We start from the raw sequence: 17721 nt of genomic DNA on the forward strand, positions 1-17721 counted from the left end.
CCCAAATATGGTAGTGATATGATATAATCATGACTGTGATCCATAATATTATTATATCAGACATTTTTTTGTCAGTATAGTCAATAAAATTGATAATAAATAAATATTTCTAAATATTAATTAGAAAAAAACAATAATTCAAATTGTTACGTCAAAAAGTCGTGGCTTTTTTTGTAAAAAATCAAATATTCTTGTTTATCATCTATTCATGGTGTTTGCAAAGAATATTTTTGACAAAATACTGAGATTGTTTAGTTTTAATTCATGTAATTTTACTTTCTATCGGACCGTAAATTCCGAAATAAAAGATTGAATTGAATAATTGCAATTGAACAAAACTATCTATTTCATTGTTTCAGAAATATAATCCATATACCGGTACCTTAAAACATAGAGATATTATAGTGTTCTTTTATAATATCTCTATGCTTAAAAATACCATGAACACTGGCGTCTAGACTCGTGAGTAGCACAGAAGACATAATTACAATAGGACAATTATAAATTGAATTCATCACAAACAAAAGGTAAGTTTTTTTATATACCCGTATTCAACATAATATTAAATGCCAGGCAAAAGGTTCAGCCTCTGGTTTGACTATATTACAGTATATATATATTTATTATAAATCCAAAGGCAATATACTGAAAAAATGACAATGCTGTGGGAATCAGTGGCTGGATCTCAATGGAGATACAAAATAATAACTGAAGCAAAAAGCTAAATCAAAATTCAAAACAATAAAGTAAAATAGCCAGAAACATTATCAGAGCTCTCAGGCAACACTAACCCTTTATAAGTGCAAGTGTAAAATAACTATAATACAGTATATATATACTTAAACATGGACTGGAAAACATGACGTTGTTGTCTAGGTGTAAACAAAAATCATACAAAATAGATTAGAAAAAAGAATCGTTTAGTTTGTTTTCAAGGATTTTTTTCACACAAAGAATTCCAAAAGAAGACGGAGGTCCAAAAAAAAGATTTTTTTGCTGATGGATAGTTGGAAATTTATTTAATCAGTTGATTGCTACACTCCAAGTGTACATGAATTTAAAAACAAATCATTATTAATTTAAGTTTTGTTTGTTATGGTTTTAATTTGTAAACACCTTTCAACTTTTGTATTGTTTTAGTTACATTCTACTTCTTTTATTTCTTTAATTGTTTGTTGTTTTTTGTAAATAGTTTTATATACTGAAACGGCCTTGTTAAAAACACTATATTAAGCGGATCAAGTTTTCCGTTTTCAAATAAAGTTATTAATATTATTATTACTACTAGGCTATGTGCATATATTTCAAAAGCAATTTATGTTTCCTTCTACATATCTTTTAAAGAAAGTTAATATTGGCTTCGGAGTGGTCTTGAGTTTACAGAGTACAAACCACGCAAGATAGCTCAAGATTATCTCCATACACCGAACAATTCAATCCACCACCAGATTGATTGCATTTTCCCTCAACGAGGAACAACGTACTGGCTTCATCATCAGGAAATTGCGGACGGGCGCCATTACTATCAGGAACAACAGACTGGTTTTCATCAACGCATATGAACTCTGTACGCTTACGGTCGTCCCGAGAGGTCATTAAATATCCATCATATTCTTTAGTCCAACCGTTTGGACATTCTGTAACAGCTGGCATCATAAGTGTGACACTTCGTGGGGCTTGACAAACGGCACAAGGAACGTCATAATTGTGATTGTTCTTTAGCGGACTAAACTTCAAATCTCCGTACCTGTATTCTGTACCATAAACTGACCCTCTTTCGGTTTGAGATAATCCTACCGTAAACCTGTATTGTGGGTTGTCAGTCAGACAGAGATAGTTTGCACCACTCCCACTTGAACCGTATGGTGGCCCTGCTGTCCTACCTAGGATTGTTAAGAGTTTTAAAATGCAGGAAATGGGATCATAGACAATATAACAAATAAACAATATAGAAATTTAAAAGGAGCAATAATAATAAAATGTAAGAAAATACAACAAAAGCAAAATCATGGATGGTTGAATTGGCAGTGATGATTCAATAAGGTTTAATTTTATTTATTAAACCTTGTTTAAAGGGGTAACAAAGAAAAACAAAGAACTAAACAATTTACCTTTGTAGATCAATTCCGCAGTATTAGGACAGTTGGTACGCCCCCAACGAGTGAATAGAGTAATTTTAGTAGACTCAGGAACTGTGGGAACAAAGTAACAAAAACATGTAAATGTTGTATTGATACTAAATACACAATTTATGATTTAATTTTTATTGAGGGCTTTGAATGATATAAAGACTGTGCTTGCCTCTGTGGTGTACCACAAAACATCTGAACAAGCTAACCCAGCCTGTGCTTGCCTCTGTGCTGTACCACAAAACATCTGAACAAGCTAACCCAGCCTGTGCTTGCCTCATGTGCTGTACCACAAAACATCTGAACAAGCTAACCCAAACCTTCCCTTTTGTATAAACTAATTTAAGACTAAACAAAGCAGCAATAGATGTTACTTTGTTTTAAAAATCTAACCCTACTGTTTAAGGATGATGATAAAATATTATTTACGTTGCCTGTATCATTGGTGTTCTGATATTGTTATTCAATATACTGTCCTGGTATGAAGCTTACCTTTAATTTGTGAATTTGGACCCGGCTTTAACACGTTTTCCTAAATTAAAGGCAACAAAATTAATAATCAATAACAATAATTTTAACGTCACATGCATATATAAAGCTTTTCAAATTGCAATGACCTAGAACAAAGTATTGTGTCTGGAATCTGCCAAAATTGTGTCAAAAAATCTTCTACTATAAAGTGTGTCACAATGTTCCTGTATTTTCACAATAAATCAAACATAACATCTAAGCTTGCAAATCGAAAACCCTATTATTCTCAGCTGATCACATCTAAACTTACTTCGATTCTCGTAAGATGCTCAATGAAGGATTTCTGTGACTGGATAGTCATGATACTGAAAACTGCTACTACAATACATACAAGAATGACACATGCAACGGCAATACCAAGTGAAACATGGTGTTGCTTCTGCTGTACAACCACCACTTGTTTTCCAGGAGGAACTGTATCAACATCACTATATTGACACTTGGCTATTCCTTTCTCTGTACTCTGGGTCCCCTCATTGCTCATTACTTCCATATACATATTATTATCCATCTCTGCCATTCTTTGATTCTTTTTGTTGTTTGTCTGTCCCCACTAACAGTATTTATACAAACAGCTAAACCGCATATTGAGGAACATCAAACTATTTAGCCTAATTTATAGGTAATAATGTGTAATTACTTATTGTACGTAGATTTTTTGTTTATACTACATTAAAACAATGGATTTCCTCACTTCTACTAAAATGACCACAACACATTTTTTTTAAAGAGTTTTAATAACACACTAAAATGTGGTATATCAAGATTAAATTACTAGTTGGCATCTGTACATCCGTAGATTAATTTCCGATCGGATATTTGACACAAATTGAAATAAATTCTCAATTTTAATATACAATAATATCAGTTTTTGTTTGTTTTCTATGAAACATAATTTTGTGGTTCTTCTACAGGTAATGATTAGTTTTGATATAAAGTTTGCGGTACAGTATATTATAAAACTGGAGAACGATCAAAGCAGAATGGCGTGATGTCTGAGTCTCGGTTTGTTTTTTTTTTGGCATGGTTGGAATGCCTTTTATTGTATTAGTTTATGTACAGCGCTAGGTTTCACAACATTAGGCGCTATATAAATCTAGGATATTATTATTATTATTATTATGTAGTACAATACTAACAGTAGTAAATTAAAAATCAATAATTAATTTCTTAGAAGGATGATGTTAATATAATATTTAAATAATAATTAATGGTTAATATTTCAAATATAATTGTATTACAGTATGATTATTAATAGATTTTTGTTTTACGATTAACACATTTGTTCTTGAACCTGCTTCTTTGCTGTTTGTAGAACTACGTCTGTACTGCCTAAGGACAAACAACATAAGGAGGAAATGACACAGGAGGAAAATGTGTATATGGAAGTAATAGCCGGTGAGGAGATACAGAGTACAGAGAAAGGAATAGGCAAGTGTCAATATAGTGATGTAGATGCAGTTCCTCCTGGAAAACAAGTGGTGATTGTACAGCAGAAGCAACACCATGTTTCACTTGGTATTGCCGTTGCATGTGTCATTCTTGTATGTATTGTAGTAGCAGTTTTCAGTATCATGACTATCCAGTCACATAACGTAAGTGGGGTGCAATTATGACAGAAAACATTACAATACCTGTAAGTAGTATTGACAGCATGTTGTTGACAATGGTTACTAATGATGTACATGTAGTAGATCAGACAGTGGTTGTAAAAACAGGTTACCTATGTCAAGTACATAATTGACTAGATATAATAGAAATAACTTAAACCAAATTTTAACATCTTGTATATTATAATATTTTTTTTGGCTTTAATCTAGGAAAAAATATGTTCACAAACTAAAGGTAGGCTTTTTTATACCCGTAAAACACAATATTAAATAAGGTAAATAAAGGTTCAGCCCCTAGAATATGACAGTTTTAATTAATTAGCTGAGATCTTTTCCTCTTCAATAATATGAATGTGAGTGGCCGAGTGCTTAAAGACAGTGGAACCGTAACCCGGCCATAACATCGGCAGGGGTTCGAGGCTCACTCACTCTATGGTCTTCTCAGATATAAGAACTATAAACCGTATTTCCAGTGTACACACATGGTGTACATGGTCAACCAGTGTGGGGATCAAAACCCAGAATCGCAAATAATTTTGTATTAAAATTTAAATGATAACAATTTTTTAAATTAATTTATAGTTTATACTTTATACACACGTTGGGGGCGCATGGATTGTCCAAGTACTGCTGAATTAGTATACAAAGGTATTTAAATAAAATGTTTTATTTAAAAATAAAATTGTAATTTTTGAAAAAATATCATGTTATTTTGAATATTCATCAGAAGATGATACTATGTCTTTGCAGAACATTGTAAATGATACCTATCAAAGTTTTGAGGTAATATTATATTGTATTATAATCCAATATTTAGGGTTTATTTATATTTCTAGGTGTCATGTCTGGTGCACCACATACCGGTAGTAATACTGGGAGTGGTGCAAACTATCTTTGTTTACCTGACCAACCACGATACAAATTCACAATGGCAGGCTATCAAACCACAAGGGGATCAATCGCTGCTGTGGAATTCAGAGAATCAACAAAAATGTTCCAACCAACAAAAAAACTCCATGGTTTAAACTTTCCTTGCGCCGTTTGTCAAGCCCCACGAAGCGTCTCGTTACTTTTGCCAGCGGATACCGAATGCCCAATTGGTTGGATTACAGAGTTTAGCGGATACATGATGGCTTCTAAAAAGAACGAAAAACGTGCAGAATACGTCTGCGTAGATGAAAGTCCATCTTACATAAAGGGTAGACCTAATGCCGGTGATGCGGATGGGGTATCGGCCAGCTTTCTATTTCTTGTTGAGGGCCGATGCAATGCAGAAAATGTAGTTGGAGGGTTGCCTTGTCCACCGTATGTTGATGGTTATGAGTTGACTTGTGCAATTTGTACACAGTAATTTACTTTCCTTCGACACTGTATTGGTGATACTGGTGTCATAAGGTCCAATTTGTATTCTTCATTTTTATTGGTTTGTTGCAAGGGGTCTTGCGCAAACTTGTGTAGTTTGTACTCTGTATAAATTCACCTCTTGGAAGTTAACCTCTATAAATAACGAATATCATACTGCACTTTCTTAAAAAGATGTATATAATAGAATTTTGATGGTAAAGGTAAAATATTTATTCTGGTTCTCAAGCTTAAATTTGGGTTAGGCCTTCTGCGGACCCACAGCAGCCTACTACTTTGTTTGGCTATCTCCCATCAGGCTTCCCAGGATCTGTTCCATAGTGCTAAACAAATGTTTGATACAGTATAAAAGATTATAGGCCCTACAGGCATAGTCTAGCCTAGTAATAATAATGCTATTTCCAGGTGCACTAGACTGCTATGAATTATTTAAAATGTTTTTTATATCTTGTATGTTTTCTATATCTACATGCTTTTCTTGCTTTGACATAATATTTTGTTTACTATATCATTAACAAAGTTATTAAAAAATTTCTGACGCAAAACCACTATTTTCATAAATTGTTTTTATTGTTTTACAATAAAATATGAATAGTTAAACACCTTTAAAAACTTGATAAATACCACAACAAAATTGGTCTTTCTATGGACCAGAGATTCCGAAATAAAGGATTGAATTGAATTGAATTATCGCAATTAAAGAAAACACTAACCACTCTATTTCAAGTTGTTTCAGAAATAATATCCATATACCGGTACCTTTAAAAAACACATGAACACTGGCGTCTCTTAGACTCCAACAGAAGACATTTTAAAGGGCATTAAATTGAATTCGGTGTCAATGTTATTTTGTTGTGACTATTAATATTTTATGTATTTCTTAGAAGGATGAGTGCTTAATATTTAAAATATTATTGTTTTAAAGTATTACAGTATGATTATCTAAAAATGTTTGTTTTACGATTAACACATTTGTTGTTGAACCTGCTTCTTTGCTGTATGTAGAACTACGTCTGTACTGCTTAAGGACAAACAACATAAGGAGGAAATGACACAGGAGGAAAATGTGTATATGGAAGTAATAGCCGGTGAGGAGATACAGAGTACAGAGAAAGGAATAGGCAAGTGTCAATATAGTGATGTAGATGCAGTTCCTCCTGGAAAACAAGTGGTGGTTGTACAGCAGAAGCAACACCATGTTTCACTTGGTATTGCCGTTGCATGTGTCATTCTTGTATGTATTGTAGTAGCAGTTTTCAGTATCATGACTATCCAGTCACATAACGTAAGTGGGGTGCAATTATGACAGAAAACATTACAATACCTGTAAGTAGTATTGACAGCATGTTGTTGACAATGGTTACTAATGATGTACATGTAGTAGATCAGACAGTGGTTGTAAAAACAGGTTACCTATGTCAAGTACATAATTGACTAGATATAATAGAAATAACTTAAACCAAATTTTAACATCTTGTATATTATAATATTTTTTTTGGCTTTAATCTAGGAAAAAATATGTTCACAAACTAAAGGTAGGCTTTTTTATACCCGTAAAACACAATATTAAATAAGGTAAATAAAGGTTCAGCCCCTAGAATATGACAGTTTTAATTAATTAGCTGAGATCTTTTCCTCTTCAATAATATGAATGTGAGTGGCCGAGTGCTTAAAGACAGTGGAACCGTAACCCGGCCATAACATCGGCAGGGGTTCGAGGCTCACTCACTCTATGGTCTTCTCAGATATAAGAACTATAAACCGTATTTCCAGTGTACACACATGGTGTACATGGTCAACCAGTGTGGGGATCAAAACCCAGAATCGCAAATAATTTTGTATTAAAATTTAAATGATAACAATTTTTTAAATTAATTTATAGTTTATACTTTATACACACGTTGGGGGCGCATGGATTGTCCAAGTACTGCTGAATTAGTATACAAAGGTATTTAAATAAAATGTTTTATTTAAAAATAAAATTGTAATTTTTGAAAAAATATCATGTTATTTTGAATATTCATCAGAAGATGATACTATGTCTTTGCAGAACATTGTAAATGATACCTATCAAAGTTTTGAGGTAATATTATATTGTATTATAATCCAATATTTAGGGTTTATTTATATTTCTAGGTGTCATGTCTGGTGCACCACATACCGGTAGTAATACTGGGAGTGGTGCAAACTATCTTTGTTTACCTGACCAACCACGATACAAATTCACAATGGCAGGCTATCAAACCACAAGGGGATCAATCGCTGCTGTGGAATTCAGAGAATCAACAAAAATGTTCCAACCAACAAAAAAACTCCATGGTTTAAACTTTCCATTAGGAGAACGAGCCCTATTTAGCGTGAGCTTTTGCCTCTGGCATCTTACTTGTTTATTTTTGCCTAAAGCCAGTCATTAATGTCTTAGGCAATTAATAAATCACGTAACACCTTGTTCATCTTCCAGGCTCAGCCTTCCTTGCTTCTGATTGGCTGCAATGCACAGCCTATTTTGGAATTGGTCACTCATTGTATTTAGAAACCACCATTATACCATGGGTAAATTTTTTGCACACAAAATTAAAGAATGCAAGTGGCCTTGTGGTTAGCAAGGTCAGTTCTAATCTAACAGCAGGGAGCCAAAGAATGAACTGTAGAGATGAGTTTAAAATAAAAATTTGTGTTTTGTGCACCCAGACTAAAATCGCTGGAAAAGCAAAAACTTTTGTTTTGAAATTAAAACTATATTTATAAACTATTTCATGTTCTTCAGCTGAGATCTCAAAATGATCTCTATGGATTTGCCACCCCTCTAATGTTAAATATATAGGCCTATAATAAATAGTACAGTAATACTATTTCAAATTATAAGCAAACAATTAAATACTGTATTTTATAATCATATTTTATATAATAGTTACTTTATGTCTCAATTATAAACCCCTTTTCTTGAGTATACCCCAATTGTATGCACATTTATGGAGGAAATATATATTTATGTTTTTCTCAATACATAATAGTTCAGTTTTTTTTTCACATTAATGTGAAATTTGTTTGTCTAAGCATGGATTAAAGAATAGAAGGATATGCATCGACGTGAGATCAAGGGTTCCTTGACTCTCGCCGACAGACCGCGGACCGCCCACAATGTTACAGTTTAATTAACCGCATGGTAACAACGAAACGGTCGCGTGCCTAATATATTGTTTACTGCACATGTGCAACGACATTTAACCTTGTTGGCTACTACGCTTCTTTCGCGCGTTCTTTGGTGGCATGATGTTTGTAGATGGTCAACTATTGACTATGTTGGTTTCTGCCGCGATTGATCTACGCTAATGATTTTTTTATGATGATTAAAGTAGCATTTTATGACCTGTAGTAGCCCTACATCTGAGACAATAACTATTAGTTGTCTCATTTGTTGTAAAATTACAAAATCAGCAAGAATGCTAGCCTAGCTAGGCCCAGGCCTTGTACTAACTAGGCTAAACTGGGCTAGTAAACCCTATGATTTGCCGACATTGATACTGCCTAGGTAGGCCTAGGCTAATCTTAAATACTCACCGTTGTCTTACTTCTTGTGTGAATAATAATAATAGGTAGGCCTACTTCGTTTGTTCGTGATCAAGTTTGCCCTGCGTGTACTTTTCAAAACGACCGCTAGGTAACGAATCGCAACTATACATAGCCAGCCAATCCCGGATCAGGGATCGCTGTTTTCATTCAATTAGGCCCGGTGATTGGATGTGATGTGGATGACATAACCACTAGCCAATCACCAGGCACTACAGTTTAAATATAATCACATCGATAATTAAGGAGATTTATGAAGAAACCACTGCTTAGCCATATATTAAAAAACACGATTGTTGTATGTCTGAACACCGGCCACGCTAACAACATACATGGTCAAATGCATAATTTAATATTCTATAGATTAACGCAATTTTTAATGACAGAAGATGGCAGGCAAATAATGATAATTCAAATATAAAAATGGCATATTTTATTAATATTACCAACTACCTAAAATTACCAGTCGTAAGAAAGTGAACTTTTCGTAGTCCGATTGTGATGAAACTAAAACAGAATTATTCAGCAATATATGTTTGTTATCAATTAATCATCGACGCAGACATGTCAATAGAACATTCAGACTGCGCATACGATTTCTACATGGTTACGTTTTGGTCTCAAAAAATGTAACAGTTGATTCGCAGCGTTTTACAGAGGGCCGCGGTTAGAGACACGGAGTTCAATGAACGTGTTTGTTTGATTGGCAGCAGTGCTTTAGTATAGGCAAGCGCGTTGTAAAATCGTTTGATGTCACCGTCGATGCATATCCTTCTATTCTTTAATCCATGGTCTAAGTTGTGTGAAGTAATGATACCAAAAATGTTAACTCCTAATTGTAACTCCTGAATTGTAATCAATAGATTAGGTCTAAGTAAATATTAAAAAATGGTTGTTAATGTTACAGATGGAACATTTTTGTTATAGGCCAGGATATCATTATTTTAACGATTAACTAAAAAATCAGATACTGTAATTAATACACTGAATAAAATCTGTATGCATGTTATATATTTATTTTAATTTGAAAATTAACAATTGCCATGTAAACATATATTATGGGCCTAATTTGAATTAAATTTTATAGAGTATATATTCTTAAAAAATTCCTGTCCGTTAAAAAACAAGGCCAACAGCCATTAAGTCGCGTGCTACAATGCATAGTGATACCGGACCGACCGACAGACAGACCGACAGACCGACTGACATAGGGCGCGTTTATACAACACGCTATTACACGCATATTCTACACGCCTACGAGAAGTGTGTTGTATAACAACAAAGAGATTCCGTGTAATGAGATTTTAATTGCAAAAAAGGCTACTTGGCTGAATCCTAAAATTTGGTGGATTCCCGGTCGCCGTTACCGTGTTGGAAGTGTCCTCAGGGTATATTTTGACCGCTCGTTAAAACAGGTCGTAATATCAATCATGTCATGCGACGTCTAACAAGATTGGGCCCATTTATTGCTGCTTCGCTGCCAGCAATCATCCTCCTACCACGTCTTACGCCTAGCCTGGTTGGGCCAACCAACTCGTAGTGGTAGTAGGCCTCTATAGACTATCGTTTCCCACTCCAAACAGAATAAAAAATAACATCGCAAAAATGGCATCTTCTTCCATAGTGTATAGATGAAATAATGAAACCCTTAAAATAACTTTTATTAATTTAAATGAACCGAGAACAAATAAACAACAATGCAAACGTGAACGAATACAATAATGAAAATGGTAAAAACCGCGCGAATACATCGGACAGCGAGGAGAGGCGACGATGATTGTTGCAGGGAGTTGTTGACAACTCCCTGATTGTTGACAACCCAGCCAACAATTCAATTCAAGCGATCAACGATTTGACCTTTTATCCTAGCATGCACTGCGTGTTGATGAAACTTCCGGTACAACACGGTATCGTGATTTCTAGTATAACAGCAAACGTTAAGGTGGGTTGACCTCGGTCCGAACAACACGCTAAAAATTAAAGCCGTGTTCAAATTTAGGGTGTTGTATAAACACGACCATAGTGAACTACTGAACATGTGTAAAAATGTTGAAATGTTTAAAAACATTTATATTTTTTTAATTTACACGTGCGTAGCCTGTCACTTTTGACGTGCTCATATAACGTAATTTCTAGTTGAAAAGTAAGTCAAGAAAACAGAAATCGGGCAAAAAGAGTGCGCAATAACATTTAACGCGCAGTGCGCGCGCAAAAATCTGCGCACTCATGGCAATTTTGTAAACGCTTAAAATTGCCTGAAACGTACTCTTATTTCATCGAAAATAAATTTTGAAAATTTTAAGCGCGCGTACGCATGCGTTACATGCGCTACGCACGTAATTGTATTGCCATATAATGATTTATGCCCTGAAATTTATGAGTACCAAATTTTATTTAATTGTGATTCATGGTTGTGAAGATATGATTACAAACGTGATTTCGTTAAATCGTGCGTAGACCGCGTAATTTTTTATTGCGCACCGTGAAAACATAACCACATCGATTCCTGGCCATAAGGAATATACTGTGAAAAATTGACTTAGCTAGATTAAACTGATATCAAGATAAGGTCAGAAAGCGATAACATGCATGGTGATACCGGACCGACAGACAGACGGACCGACCGACTGACATAGTGAACTATAGAGTCGCGTGCACGCGACTAAAAATGTGAACCTGCATAATGCGATAAAGTATTGTTGGCACATATATTAAATCCCGTCACAGTATTATCTTGTATCCTTTAACATTTGGAATGAGTTGGTGCATGGTAAGATATAGGAATATGGATTATGAAGGGGATGAAAAAACGTGAAAAAGATAGCACAATTTCTCAAATAGGTATACCGTACGTACAATTTCTCAAAGAAGTAGCACAACTTTCGTAATGGATTGCACAATTTCTCAAAGAGGTAGCACAATTTCCCGAATGGTTAGCACAATTTCTCAAAGAGGGAGCACAATTTCTCAAATGGTTAGCACAATTTCTCAAAGAGGTAGCACAATTTCCCGAATGGTTAGCACAATGTCTCAAAGAGGTAGCACAATTTCCCAAATGGTTAGCACAATTTCTCAAAGAGGTAGCACAATTTCCCGAATGGTTAGCACAATTTCTCAAAGAGGTAGCACAATTTCCCGAATGGTTAGCACAATTTCTCAAAGAGGTAGCACAATTTCCCAAATGGTTAGCACAATTTCTCAAAGAGGTAGCACAATTTCCCGAATGGTTAGCACAATTTCTCAAAGAGGTAGCACAAAATCTCCCGAAAGGATTGCATAATTTCTCAAAGAGGTAGCACAATTTCCCAAATGGTTAGCACAATTTCTCAAAGAGGTAGCACAATTTCCCGAATGGGTAGCACAATTTCTCAAAGAGGTAGCACAATTTCCCGAATGGGTAGCACAATTTCTCGAATGGTTAGCACAATTTCTCAAAGAGGTAGCACAATTTCCCGAATGGTTAGCACAATTTCTCAAAGAGGTAGCACAATTTCCCGAATGGGTAGCACAATTTCTCAAAGAGGTAGCACAATTTCCCGAATGGTTAGCACAATTATTTCTCAAAAAGGTAGCACAATTTCCTGAATGTTGCATATTGCACAATTTCTCAAAGAGGAGCACACTTTCTCAAATGTAGGTAGCACAATATTTCGTGATTGTATGACCACAATTGTACTGGGAAGGTTTTAAACTATATTTAAAAAAATCACAGTGTGCAGAGGTTAGAGGGGTTGGAGGCTTAGTGATTTGCTGGGGTTAGTATCAATGACCACATGAGTAATGTGAACTGGGGGTATGTTTTAACTGCATTTGAAAACCGTCATAAAGCCGGGGTGTGCAATAGAATTTGTACCAGGAAGTTTAACATTATAAGTTAAAAAATCCCCGAGTGCGGGTGTGTGTTGGGGAGGTGGGTGCATTTTAGGGCATCTGGATAATGAGTTATCAAATGATCGGGAATGTACTGTGAAGTTTTAAAACTACATAGGAAACCCGCCCGGGCGTGTATAATTGCTAGTCATCAATGTTTTAAAATACTAGAGTGCTAAAGTGAACATAATGTATGTAGGCCTATGTGCAGTTTTCTTAGAATAACATAAACAACTAAAATGAGGCATAATCCCTCTATTATAATATCGTATAACATCAACTTGTTATTACACAATAAAAAAGATTGTTATTTATATGGGTTTCGTTTATGTTTATTAACATTCATTCAATTACATTTTTTTAAATAAAAAGATTTATTTTTTAGATTTTTTAGTATTATTAATTAATTCATATATCTGGTCCTATATACTAATATAGCGCAAACACTTTTTGGGAAGCGTATGGGTACCACCCCCTACGGCTACATTATTTTATTTGAATTTCCCGCTCATATTCTCAAAAATTGTAGGCCTACCTATACCAGGGAGTTGTTATTAATAACAACTCCCTGCCTATACCTCAGCCCGAGTCTGATGTGATGGTGTACCTCTTGACATCCCTACCAAATCCCATCGCACCATCCCAGTTTATTTCAGAATCCATTTGTAGTAGGCTATGTATTTCATTGGTAAATTAATAAAATTAAAATTATTCAATTGTAATTGGTTGATCGCTTGACTACTCAATCTAAGGTTGAACTTTGTAGCTCCCCATACAATGTTGTTAAAATGTACAAAATCGAAAAGGAAACATGGAAATAAAGGCTTACTTAAATAATTATAAGGCGTGAAAAGGCTATTATATAAATATTCATTTATTTCATGAAATCAAACTATTACCTAATCATTAAAACATGCTGTAACTGAAACCTGATGCTGTCGGTGATTGGCTGTTGGCAAACAAAGTGGGCTTGGCCTCTTTTAGTACCCAGATACTTTCCTGCATGATTGATGGCCACTGTTCTGTTAATTACCCATCAACAAGACTGATCAGGGTCAAAACAATTACAGGCAATTATAGTACCCCGGGTTAGGCGGGGTACTAAAAGCTCACGTTAAATAGGGCTCGTTTTCCTAATGCCTTGCGCCGTTTGTCAAGCCCCACGAAGCGTCTCGTTACTTTTGCCAGCGGATACCGAATGCCCAATTGGTTGGATTACAGAGTTTAGCGGATACATGATGGCTTCTAAAAAGAACGAAAAACGTGCAGAATACGTCTGCGTAGATGAAAGTCCATCTTACATAAAGGGTAGACCTAATGCCGGTGATGCGGATGGGGTATCGGCCAGCTTTCTATTTCTTGTTGAGGGCCGATGCAATGCAGAAAATGTAGTTGGAGGGTTGCCTTGTCCACCGTATGTTGATGGTTATGAGTTGACTTGTGCAATTTGTACACAGTAATTTACTTTCCTTCGACACTGTATTGGTGATACTGGTGTCATAAGGTCCAATTTGTATTCTTCATTTTTATTGGTTTGTTGCAAGGGGTCTTGCGCAAACTTGTGTAGTTTGTACTCTGTATAAATTCACCTCTTGGAAGTTAACCTCTATAAATAACGAATATCATACTGCACTTTCTTAAAAAGATGTATATAATAGAATTTTGATGGTAAAGGTAAAATATTTATTCTGGTTCTCAAGCTTAAATTTGGGTTAGGCCTTCTGCGGACCCACAGCAGCCTACTACTTTGTTTGGCTATCTCCCATCAGGCTTCCCAGGATCTGTTCCATAGTGCTAAACAAATGTTTGATACAGTATAAAAGATTATAGGCCCTACAGGCATAGTCTAGCCTAGTAATAATAATGCTATTTCCAGGTGCACTAGACTGCTATGAATTATTTAAAATGTTTTTTATATCTTGTATGTTTTCTATATCTACATGCTTTTCTTGCTTTGACATAATATTTTGTTTACTATATCATTAACAAAGTTATTAAAAAATTTCTGACGCAAAACCACTATTTTCATAAATTGTTTTTATTGTTTTACAATAAAATATGAATAGTTAAACACCTTTAAAAACTTGATAAATACCACAACAAAATTGGTCTTTCTATGGACCAGAGATTCCGAAATAAAGGATTGAATTGAATTGAATTATCGCAATTAAAGAAAACACTAACCACTCTATTTCAAGTTGTTTCAGAAATAATATCCATATACCGGTACCTTTAAAAAACACATGAACACTGGCGTCTCTTAGACTCCAACAGAAGACATTTTAAAGGGCATTAAATTGAATTCGGTGTCAATGTTATTTTGTTGTGACTATTAATATTTTATGTATTTCTTAGAAGGATGAGTGCTTAATATTTAAAATATTATTGTTTTAAAGTATTACAGTATGATTATCTAAAAATGTTTGTTTTACGATTAACACATTTGTTCTTGAACCTGCTTCTTTGCTGTTTGTAGAACTACGTCTGTACTGCTTAAGGACAAACAACATAAGGAGGAAATGACACAGGAGGAAAATGTGTATATGGAAGTAATAGCCGGTGAGGAGATACAGAGTACAGAGAAAGGAATAGGCAAGTGTCAATATAGTGATGTAGATGCAGTTCCTCCTGGAAAACAGGTGGTGGTTGTACAGAAGCAACACCATGTTTCACTTGGTATTGCTGTTGCATGTGTCATTCTTGTATGTATTGTAGTAGCAGTTTTCAGTATCATGACTATCCAGTCACATAACGTAAGTGGGGTGCAATTATGACAGAAAACATTACAATACCTGTAGTAGTATTGACAGCATGTTGTTGACAAAATATGATTACTTAGTAGATCAGACAGTGGTTGTAAAAACAGGTTACCTATGTCAAGTACATAATTGGCTAGATATAATAGAAATAACTTAAACCAAATTTTAACATCTTGTATATTACAATACTTTTTTTGGCTTTAATCTAGGAAAACATACGTTCACAAACTAAAGGTAGGCTTTTTTATACCCTTCAAACACAATATTAAATAAGGAAAATAAAGGTTCGGTCCCTTTACAAATCTCATATATTTATTTATTATTTATTTACTTGATGTGTATAGAAGGCTGCTATGAATGCTAACCCTAAAAAAAGAAGACCAGGCTCCTATGCTGGGTTGTAAATGGGACTAAAATTTGCTTTGCAAATTGTCCCAGCTTAGGTGGAGCTAGCAGTCAGAGCATGATGTTGTGTGATCTGTAAAACTGAATAATTGGTTGTCTTGTTGTTTGACTTGAAATCAATTTAAAAAAAATGATCAGTCATGGTCGATCAGCGAGGGGATCAAAACCCAGAATCGCAAATGATCTTGTATTAAAATTTAAATGATATTAAATAATTTTGTTAATTTATAGTTTATAGTTTATACACACGTTGGGGGCGTATGTATTGTCCAAGTACTGCTGAATTAGTATACAAAGGTATTTAAATAAAATGTTTTAAAATGTAATGAAGATACTATGGCTTTGCAGAACATTGTAAATAATACTTATTAATGTTTTGAGGTAATACTATAGTCCAATATTTAGGGTATATTTATATTTCTAGGTGTGATGTCTGGAGCACCACATAATGATAATGGGAGTGGTACAAACTATCTTTGTTTACCTGACCAACCACGATACAAGTTCACAATGGCGGGCTATCAAATCACGAGAGGATCAATTACTGCTGTGGAATTCAGGGAATCACAAAAAGACTTTAAACCAACAAAAGATCTCCATGGTGTAAACTTTCCTTGCGCCGTTTGTCAAGCTCCACGAAGCGTCTCGTTACTTTTGCCAGCGGATACTAAATGCCCAATTGGTTGGATTACAGAGTTTAGCGGATACATGATGGCTTCTAGAAAGGACGAAACACGTGCAGAATACGTCTGTGTAGATAAAAGTCCATCTTACATAAAGGGTTCAGATAAACCTGATGGTGATGCGGACTGGGAAATGGCCAGCAGGCTATTTCTTGTTGAGGGCCGATGCAATGCAGAAGCTGCAGTTGGAGGGTTGCCTTGTCCACCTTACGTTGATGGTTACGAGTTGACTTGTGCAATTTGTACACAGTAATTTACTTTACTTTGACACTGTAATGGTGATACAGGTGTCATAGGGTCTTGCATGCCAATTTGTATCCTTCCTTTTTACTAGTTCGTTGCAAGGGGTCTTGCGCTAACTTGTGTAGTTTGCCAACTCTGTAAATAATAATGCTATTTCCAGGTGCACTAGACTGCTATGAATTATTTAATATGTTTTTTATATCTTGTATGTTTTCTATATCTACATGCTTTTCTTGCTTTGACATAATATTTTGTTTACTATAACATTAACAAAGTTATTAAAATTTCTCACGCAAAACCACTATTTTCGTAAATCGTTTTTATTGTTTTACAATTGAGTATTTGTACATTTATATTCAGTCAACTTTCGTAAAAATGTTGCAAGACAAAAATATAGTTTTGATATTTTAGCATTGTCATGAACATAACCGTGTTTAAACCATCTGTATTAAGGGTCTTTTACAACTGTTCCAACACGGAGCCACGTGAAAACAAAACATTGACGTTCGGTTTGATTTGCCAGCGCTGGAGTGGAACCGTGCCGGAACGAGTGTGAACT

General features: G+C 34.8%; 3 protein-coding genes across 4 annotated transcripts; 2 read left to right on the forward strand and 1 right to left on the reverse strand.

Annotated features, from left to right (window-relative positions):
- Window positions 1-353: 353 nt before the first annotated feature.
- On the reverse strand, window positions 354-14077 carry LOC140058357 (uncharacterized). The gene is made up of 5 exons (XM_072103920.1): window positions 14002-14077; window positions 9194-9234; window positions 2622-2661; window positions 2112-2192; window positions 354-1883 (listed from the first exon to the last, which is right to left on the reverse strand). Exons 1-5 carry the CDS (start codon window positions 14075-14077, stop codon window positions 1378-1380), a joined length of 744 nt encoding a protein of 247 aa, XP_071960021.1. The 3' UTR covers window positions 354-1377.
- Window positions 3698-8165, forward strand: LOC140059312 (uncharacterized). The gene is made up of 9 exons (XM_072105189.1): window positions 3698-4255; window positions 4481-4505; window positions 4853-4918; window positions 5107-5575; window positions 6638-6917; window positions 7143-7167; window positions 7515-7580; window positions 7769-7989; window positions 8094-8165. Exons 1-9 carry the CDS (start codon window positions 4019-4021, stop codon window positions 8163-8165), a joined length of 1461 nt encoding a protein of 486 aa, XP_071961290.1. The 5' UTR covers window positions 3698-4018.
- On the forward strand, window positions 13543-17473 carry LOC140059223 (uncharacterized). Of its 2 annotated transcripts, XM_072105090.1 has the most exons (5): window positions 13544-14486; window positions 15549-15825; window positions 16041-16065; window positions 16468-16533; window positions 16661-17472. In XM_072105090.1, the coding sequence occupies exons 1-5, from the start codon at window positions 14209-14211 to the stop codon at window positions 17170-17172; spliced, it is 1158 nt and encodes a 385-aa protein (XP_071961191.1). In that variant the 5' UTR covers window positions 13544-14208; the 3' UTR covers window positions 17173-17472. The 2 variants fall into 2 exon arrangements, with proteins under 2 accessions (XP_071961192.1, XP_071961191.1); XM_072105091.1 differs by lacking the exon at window positions 16468-16533 and having other exon boundaries at window positions 13543-14486; window positions 16661-17473.
- Window positions 17474-17721: the final 248 nt, after the last annotated feature.

This window comes from Antedon mediterranea, chromosome 9 (assembly GCF_964355755.1).
Source record: "Antedon mediterranea chromosome 9, ecAntMedi1.1, whole genome shotgun sequence".
Taxonomy (NCBI): Eukaryota; Metazoa; Echinodermata; class Crinoidea; order Comatulida; family Antedonidae; genus Antedon; species Antedon mediterranea.